We start from the raw sequence: 9,637 nt of genomic DNA, 5'->3' as shown, positions 1-9,637 counted from the left end.
AATATATATATATATATATATATATATATATATATATATATAAATAAATAAAATACTGCAATAGTAGACTCGAAATAGTCACGTGCATGTAATAAAAAAGATTATTTATAATATTGAAGTACATTCTAAAAATATAAACGAGCAAATATTATTTTCTATTATCGATTCAACCTTTTTTTGAAAGAATAAAGTTCGTATTTTTAAAGAGGATCATGAAGGTTATACATTTTTTTTTTATTAATCCTTTGACTGCCGCAGGGATTTTTGTATTGGGTTCCCTAATGCTACACTATTTTTTATATGATGTAATTTTAAAGTAAATTTTTTACTTTAGAATACATTTTTTAATAAAATATATTTTTTGATAAAAGTCTTTGGCAAAATTGAAAATCTCTCCAGAATTCACAATACATTATATACAGAATGTTTACTACACGGAAAACCTGGAATTTTTAGATTTCTTTTTAGTCTTGAAAATCAGGGATTTTCATGAAATTTTATTGGATCTCAAGGCAATTTTTAGAATTTTATTTTCAACTTAAATTCTTATTCTGAAAACATTGTTTTTTTATAATCATTTTTTCTTGATAAAGTGTTGACAATCAATTAGCAGTATAAATATAGCTATACATTCATATATATTCTTGCATCTATCTTGTATTTATCAGTTTTTATAAAAAAATTAAGGGAACAGAAGAAAACAATAGTTACTCAACAGAATAGAGTAGAGCTAATAATTATTTTATAGTAAGCTTTTCCTATCCTATAGATTGAAAAGACAGAAAATAATATAGTTTCGTGGAAATTCCTCATTTTCTGGTAATTTCCAATAATTTATTTGTATTGCTTGCACTTTTATTTATTTCATAATTGCCTTAAAAAATGTTCTAATTTTACCTAGAATTTTGAATAAAAATATCTAGAAAAAAATCCGAAAATTCCAGAGAAATTTTTTACAAGATTTCAGTAAATAACTCTCTGTGTATAAAATCAATGCAAAAAATTGATTTTCGGTTCATATAAGGGTGATAGTAAAAACTGTATTAAATTGACACTGACTAAAATTGATTTGGCAGAGCGATGCTCTGTATATACATAGGTGTATATCCAATTGTACATGTACACACGGCAGTCGAAGTGTTAATAAAACCATTTTATATACATTGTTACAGCAAACAAAAATAATAAACAAAATAAATAATATAAATACACATACATTTGTCTACGTGCTTTATATACGTTGTAACGCGTGCAAATAGATACTTGGGTTTAGAAAGACGACTCGAGCACACGTAAAGGAGCTATTAACTTACAGTAACAAGGTGATCGCGAGGGACGATTAGAGAGCTGTCGGAAAGGAATCGTAAAATTTGTTGAATTTCGGTAACCGCTTTGTAGACTGCTTGAATTTCAAACAGCGCGAGTGATAAAGCTGTAACCGTAAATTTATCCACGAGTGGACGATCAAAAGTTAAAATCGAAGGAAACGAATGGTTTGACATGATGACAGATCCATAGTAATAGCGTTCTGTAGAATTTCATTCTGTAGAATTGACATCTCGCGTTTTGCATACTTCTATTAATAATGGATAATAGATCCGATCAGAGAAAGGGAGAGAGAGAAAGAGAGAAAACTATTTGTATTTCGACGTCAGAATAAGAGTTTTATAAATATCGCTAGGAGATTCTCTGTCACGAGGCAGAACAAACATTTAACGATACGTCTGCCTTCGTGGCACATCAGGATAAATCCTTTGACAATGTATGCTCATGTAATAACGAATAAAGTAATGCTAGCACGCAATGTGATATGGGTCGGATTTGAGTTTTATGACATTCATACCAAGACATTATTCGAAAAGGAATTTTTTTCACTTTTATGTTACGGGTAACTTCATTAAAATTTTAGATTTGCAGGATGTAGATAGGAATTCCACGAATCCTACGCACATGGTTCATACGGACTTTCATGCATACGAATCTGTGTAATGTGTTTTACGTACCAGAAAGCGTGGCCCGTTAAAATTACTGCAGTATGCACGCTATATTTCTTTGCGCGCTTATTATTATTAAATGCAGATAAATTCAGAACGAATTGTTGAATGTGAGCTTATGAAATATTACGCTATTGTTTCTACTGTGGGAACTATACCAGCCATTAGAGTATGATCAATTGCCTCGTAAAACTATTAACCGCTTTCGAGGTGAGAGATTTAGACAGAACCAAAGAAAAGTAATGAGTTTATTGAACAAAGTATACTTAATAACGGCAATAAAATCTGATTAGTAGTTTCACGAATAACGATCATTACAAGGCTATTTTCGCCCGAATCAACAATTTATACTTCTATAAATATCTTCTATAAACAAAGATAGCTATAATTAAAATTCTAAAAATGAGATAGTATCCTTTCTAACTTTCACATTCGGAATTAGTATTAGATAATCGTGCCGCCGTCGATTAAGTCTTAGACGTAACAGATTTGCGATTGAAAACGTGGTACACATGCGATTTATCCGATAAACGTTTTCGTCGATGCTGGCAGCAGCAGATCTCGCCATGTTTCGGAGAATGGAAGTCTAGCAGCAAGATTCTCTTTTCTTTTTTTATCGCATATCGTGTATTTTACTACAATAAATCGCTATATCGATACAGATTGCGTCGCATACAGGCCGCGCTCTCGAAGACATAATATCGACAATGCGACATATATACGTGATTTTCAACAGTAAAGTGATTCTCAAGTGTCAAATTTGTGAGATTTCCATTAGATGTGATTTCGTGTCTGTAAGAAGAATCTCAAAGAGAGCTTCGGGCCGTTTTCCACGTCACCTAGTCATGTCTCGTATCTTACGTACCTTTTATTCGTTTAGTTTCCGACACACCGCCAAGATTTCATTGCGGCTGCGTGAATCTCACGTATACTGTATCCCTCAAGGATTAAAACGCCGGGCATATACGTTCTTGAATTCCCACCTGTGAGCTTTCCTTGACGTATCAGTCTTCCACGCATGGAAGAAGCGAGACGTTTTTCAGGAAATATTTCCCCGAGACGTGTCGTCTGAATAACGCATAAGTATACAAACGAAGATGGAGCAAGGATTCGATTCCCGACAAAATACCGTTTATCCTACTTTTCCTACATTTTCTTTTTTTTTTCTTTTCTTTTGGTATCTCCACACGCGCACGTCTCACCTTAAATTAAGATAATATACAGAAAGAACCGTTGAATCGTCTTAATCGCTACGTGTATCGGATGTGTACAGTGTTTCGGGCGAGAGAAAACGATGCTACGTGATGGTTTCGTGGGTCTCTCAAAAATACGCCGGCGAGGCCAAGTATGACACGTTTCCGCCGCCGTCGTTCAGTGAGCCCACGTATTAGGCCTGTCCAACTGGTGAGCTCTGTTTTTATGCCTAATTTTATTAATTTTAATTATGACGATATCGCATTGTAACAATCCGTCTCAATGATGCATACCTTAATTTGTGAATTCGTTCGCTTGAAAAATCTTGTGTACGTACAAAACTACGAACCTCCGTTACTTCTACTCTCTGGAGAACAATGATAATGCTAATTTCGTAAAATAGAAATCGTTTAGAATAATAGATCAGTTCATGCAGATTTCGTTATCCATAACTCATAACTGAGTATCATTATGCATAAAAATTCAATGATGATATCTCTTATAGTGTTATTTTAATCATGATGTATTTGTACGTAATAGTGTGTCATTTATAGAACTCTAGATGAATAATAGATCAGAACTTTAATAATGAATAAGTCGAAGAACAAAGCTGTAAGGGCAAGCACCGAGAGAAATTGTGCTCAATGACAAGAGAGACGACGTAACGCTCGCCTGCAACTTTAAAATTAGAGCTATCGTGATTCTCGATTCTTGCAGCATACGTCACAATGTTCAATTGTTCAATGTTCAGCTGATGATTCTTTAACTTATATAGGATGAGCAAATATTTACGCGTATTTTCCATAATATTAAGAAAATATGCAATATACCTATCGTATATAATTTTCGTATATAATAAAATAACATTCGGCAATGGACATGATGACGCTCTTTCGATGCCAATGTGACTAAAAGTAAATAACTTTTCCATTGTATGGCGAGATTATTTTCTAACAATGATTTATATAACAAAGACAATTATTTTCATCATCAATTTTATTACAAAATGAAGGCAGCTATCTTCATAATTAATCATTATTATAAAACAAATTCACTATATTATAACAACAAAAAAGTTATTTACATTGATATTGATATTCAGATTGTTTCAAAATATTCGTGAAGCTATGGTTTTAATTGAAAAGTAATAATATATAAATTCTGCTAAAAAAAGTTACAACACGGATAAGCACTTCTTTTTCGCACATTCTTTTTCCCGGCGTTTCTTTGAATGTAACGACGATTCACCCAGTAGTATAACTTGTAACAACGCGACCGCGAGACGCTTTAATGATGGTCTTTAATGACGGTACCATGAGAGTGACGCTTCGAAATTGCAGCACGCTTTGTTCGCGTTTGTTCCGCGTGCAATAAACTCTTGCAACACCGTGTCGTGCCATAAACGCGTTTTCGTGCGACGCGACGATGCGATCTCCATCTTGCAACGCCGTCACGACGCGACGTCGCAAAGAGCGGGCGCTCTCGCTTGTAAAAGGGAACAGTTTTTCATAACAATTTTTATAGAAACGAAAAACGTAAGATTGTGGCGTGAGCAGAAACGCACGCTTCGCAATCGCGTTTCAAGCGTCAACGTGAATTTTCGTGTTTTGACTGCTATTTTCTAGATATATTCGTTCTTTTTATTTTTCATGTTTGTCCCAAGAGAAATTTTCCAGACTTCGTGGGAACGTGTTATTCAAGCGGATTTAAATGGAAAGAGGTCATATTGTGCGATATATTCGGATTGATTTGAACTACTTACAAAGTTATTACGGTTTTAACAAGATGAATGAATATCTTGCAAGCAGATGCTTTTTCTGCAATTCAACACGTTAATAGTCGATGCAAAACTAATTTGATTTTTAACTTATTTCGAACTAATTTGTGACAGCGATCAATTAGTCGCAATGCTATCGCATTAATCATTATTATTACTAAATATATTGTTTTTGTGATGTAAAATTGTAAAATATATCGAATATAATTTCTACAGTCTATCTATTTAATTTACAATAATGTACAAACCAGTCAATTTCATGCTTATTGCATTATCTTATAATTAAAATTGCGTCGTTTATATTACTATATTAAAATCGTGAAAAATATTAAAATCGTTATTATATATTATATAATTTATTCGAAGAGAGCTCCAATCCTTGAGCCGAATGTTATTTCTTTGCAATAAAGGAAGAATCCAGTCATATGTTTTCTTGATATCAAATAATCTTCGAATATCTAGATTTTATTATTGCAACTGTTCTATTTCTGATTTGTATCAAATGGTGATTTCTATTTAAAATCACTTGAGCGACACATTTCCAAAAACTATCAAATCTCGGTTTACGCTACTTGGTCATTTTTTTTTAAATTGATAATTTTGGAACCACAACACACAAGTACAAGAATTAAAATTGTAAGGACGATAACATTTGTAAATATAAATAATGTAAATATAAATAATGTAAAAAAAATGTTCTTAAAGGAAAGGCAGTGTTTGTAACAGATATGAGCGACGCATAGACGCATAGATTGTATCACACATGCACACATCTACAAGTCTGTGCTTTTGGAACCCATCTAATCAATTATTTCGATTTCCGAGATACATAGTCTCACCTTGTTAGCGACACGATCGATTCGTTTGCACTGACCGAATTTTCCATCCGACCAGCCTGAAATCTGGTCTGTCGAAAACGGACGATCAGCAGATCGGTGCTCCGGAAGTTGGACAGGCCTTGCCTAACGTAATCCGCCTCGTCGTGGCGTATTCGATCCGGGCAGTATTTACATAATTCGAGTCGCATGCGCGTCGCGTGTAATGACTTGGAGCAGGCAATCGCGCAATCTTCCATGAAAATCTCGCATATCTAAGTAGTCCAGCCGGCGGCAACTTCGACTAAAGTAAATAAAGAATAAGAGGGACGAGTGAGGATGGAAGGGAGGTTGGAAGATGGAATGGAAGACGGGATGTGGTTTGAGGAGGAAAAGAGACCTGCGAGGAATGGATGAGGAGAGGGTATGAGCCTGAGGGATTGCTGGAAAAGATGAAAAAGAAGGGAGGGAAGATGAGCGGACCATAAAGTCCCGGAGGGGAAAAGAGGAGGGGGAAAGGTAATATCCTATCTATCACAAACGGAAGTAATGACGTAATAGTTATGGACATTTTCGAAGTAAAACGCTTATCGCGCTAAAACGACGCCCGCTACGACGAGTACCACTGGTACCAGCACGCCCGCCAGATTCCTCTTCGCTGCCGACGTTTTGCGACGCTGTATCGCTGCCATCTTGTCACCTGAAACGGCAAGAGAGACAGGTGGATCCGTTAGTAAATCGATTGTCGAAATCGATCGACGTTATTCGTCGAGGTGCTCCCGTTATCGAGGTAATCGAGTACATCAATGAGGGGTCGCGACGGGACGTTCCCGTTGGAAACGATGGCGTGTCTCTTGTAAGTTAAGTCGAGCGTTATTTCCGCCGTGGCGCACCATGTTCGTTGTTGCCGCTGCAACATGTTAAAGCCGAGTACGACCGGCGATAAAGCGATTGCACTCTCCATCTCTTTATCTTTCTCTTTAACTCTCTTTCCCCGCTTCTCGTTCCCCGCTATTCTTTCTTTCTCCTGTTACCTTTTGCCTATTATTTAATAATTGCGTCTTCCGTCACGCGCGCGCTTTCAACCGCTCGCACGAGAGAGCGATCGGAAGGCGACTTACACAAATTACACAGATTAAATCCGCATATGCAAACAGACGCGAATCCACGGCACACGCTTTCACGCTAAACGGCTGGTTTGATTTGAATCCATTATTCATATTGAATGTACCACGCTATGCGCGTATGTATGTTGGACGAACGAAAGTCAAGACGGATCAATGCGAGTCGTACAGCGCAGCGTGGTACAGCGTCTTATTACTCGAATATTCGGAGTTCCAATATTCGGATTAACACGGATTTTTATCTCTACAGAAGTCGAATTAAAAATTATATCGCGAGAGGGGGGGGGGGAGTAACCACCAGCTAAAATATTGTCTCATAGATTACATGATTTTATATGATTTCATCTGATTTATATGATTATAAAAATAATTTTTTTCACTACATATGAAGTCATTTGAAAATATATGATTTTATTTAATATTATACAATGATTTCTCGTGGTTGCATATGTAATTATCGGATTATATATAGAGATTTGATTATATATGAATTTTATAATAATTTCGAGGACTCTGTCTTACAGTTACATTAAGTGATTATGTTCTCCTCCTCGTTATGTCGGCCATACATTGTAATTTCTCAGAAGCCAAATCGATTGATTTCGTTTTTTATAAATTTTTAAACTTTAGTACTAAAGCATTTAGTTTCGTCGATTTTGTGGAATCAGTTTAGCTTTTAAGAGATCTGTATGATAAATAAAAAGGTAAATTTTTATTAATGCGTTCGGGATTTATGATCTGCTTTTATATTCATAAGATACATATCATACAGAATATTTTTTTAAGTATTGTTTAATATTTTAGAAAATTTTTTGAGATGATTTATGAAAAAAAATTGATATGAATATATGATCTCGATTTTCTTACATATTATACATATTTTCAGAGATACAAAGTATTAAAAATAATCGCTTCCTTAAAAGTTCTTGAACGAAAAACAGTTCAAAAATAAATTAATTTTTTCAAGATATTGACATTGAATTTGATATAAATAGATATATCTTTAAATTAATCATTCTATTTAATTAATTAATTCTATTTAATTTCTATTTAATTCTATTTAATTCTATTTAATCATTCTATTAATTGTAAATTCAATTCCTTCAAAAGAATCAAGTTAATAATACTATTTATTGCGATTATCTTACTTTTTTAGATCCGAAAAAAATTTTAAAGAAGAAAGCTTTTTTCGTTTAAAAGTAATAAAAAAAAAAACGATAATTTTATGAAATGTTTAAATTTATATCTCTGAAATGAGACTTTTGAGATCATATTTTCACATTTTTCGCACTTTTCTTCATATCATAAAATTTAAAAAATCAACTCCTAAAATATTGAACAGTATTTAAGAAACATCCTATATAGAGACGATTACATTTTATGCATATATCAGTCTACATATCCATATTGTAATACCGGATTATGTCGAGCGTTATAGTCGAACATACCAAAGAATCGAGGAATAAAGAGGAGAAATTGCATTTTCTTCTGCTGCTTATTTCAAATCCCGACTTGTATTGATATCGAACGGTAGTTGATTGTGACGGAGATCTCCCCTTTTTTTCTTGCATGATGTAAACATCGTTTGCATGGTGAATCGACGTTGTGTAACGAATTTCTTTCACTCGGATTAGCGACTCGCGGAGGATCTGAAATAAATTCTGGCGTAGATTTCCATTATAATTTCCAATTGAAATTGTGGACTCCCACGGACTCGGTCGGCGCGTCTCCCGTTGCATACAAAATTACTTCCCAACGCTCCGACGCGACGCATCGCGTCGTGCAGCGCTGTGTTCCGTGGAACTGCACAGAATGTGCCGTGGATTACTGAGCTAATTACTGTCGTAGTTGCTCACACCGTGCGTCGTAGCTACCCCGCGGAATAATTAATGTTGATAATAGATATATGTCGTATATTATAAATTGTGTTATACAATATCGCGTGCGTCATAGCGTGTGCCGATATTAATAATAATTCGTTGTTACGGAGATTGGAGATAATCAAGGGGTGACAAGTACGTAGTATCGAGGAAACTTTCAATCAATATCACGGTATTATCAGCCTCATTCTTAATGTATGCAATTTAATGAATTGTTTATTTCATCGAGATATTTAATAGTGATTAGTTGTTTAATAATGATAATTGTGAGAAGGAAAATTATATGTTTATTTCATATGTGTATGTATTATGATTCAATACTATTTTTGTACAGTACCTTGTAAACATAATAATGACTTTAACCAAGCTCAAAATTCTTTAGATGATAAAAATTCCAAACAAAACGTAATACATAATTGAGTTATAATTGATCAATTAAATTTACATTAAGCAAGTGTCTTAGACAAGGTCTCAGACCTAAATTAGGTGACCTAAAAGAAATTGGCACGATTAAAATATCAATCTATTCTTATTCAATTATATCTTTTTTCTTCTTTCGAGTAAATAAAAGTCTGAAATGGAGAACGGATTTAATAGAATAGAGAATAGAATAAAATAGAGAAAAAGGATAAGGAAATTCTTATACTCAAAGTATAAGAATTCATTGTTAATTGGAGGAAAGGTAATTTAGCATTTAATGTTTCTACATTTCTCGCAAATCTCTCAACGAAGAAATATTTACTTTATCAAAAACTATTATCTAAGCAAATTGAAATTAGTATACATAATTATAATAGAGAAATAGGAGAATTGTTGAATGGATTCGGTATATATACCTGTACATACCTGTACA

General features: G+C 34.1%; 1 protein-coding gene across 1 annotated transcript in view; it reads right to left on the bottom strand.

Moving 5' to 3' along the window:
• Positions 1–6,367: 6,367 nt before the first annotated feature.
• LOC105618763 (hemicentin-2) overlaps positions 6,368–9,637 on the bottom strand; it is a 153,412-nt gene continuing 150,142 nt past the window's right edge. Inside the window, exon 6 of the mRNA XM_012200293.1 lies at positions 6,368–6,480. Within this exon, the coding sequence (XP_012055683.1) occupies positions 6,368–6,480 (113 nt within the window). The remainder of the gene's footprint in view (positions 6,481–9,637) is intronic.

Source organism: Atta cephalotes, assembly GCF_000143395.1.
Source record: "Atta cephalotes unplaced genomic scaffold scaffold00018, whole genome shotgun sequence".
In the NCBI taxonomy this organism is placed as follows: Eukaryota; Metazoa; Arthropoda; class Insecta; order Hymenoptera; family Formicidae; genus Atta; species Atta cephalotes.
The sequence above is the reverse complement of the archived record's forward strand: the minus strand, read 5'-3'. Positions and strand labels throughout refer to the sequence as shown.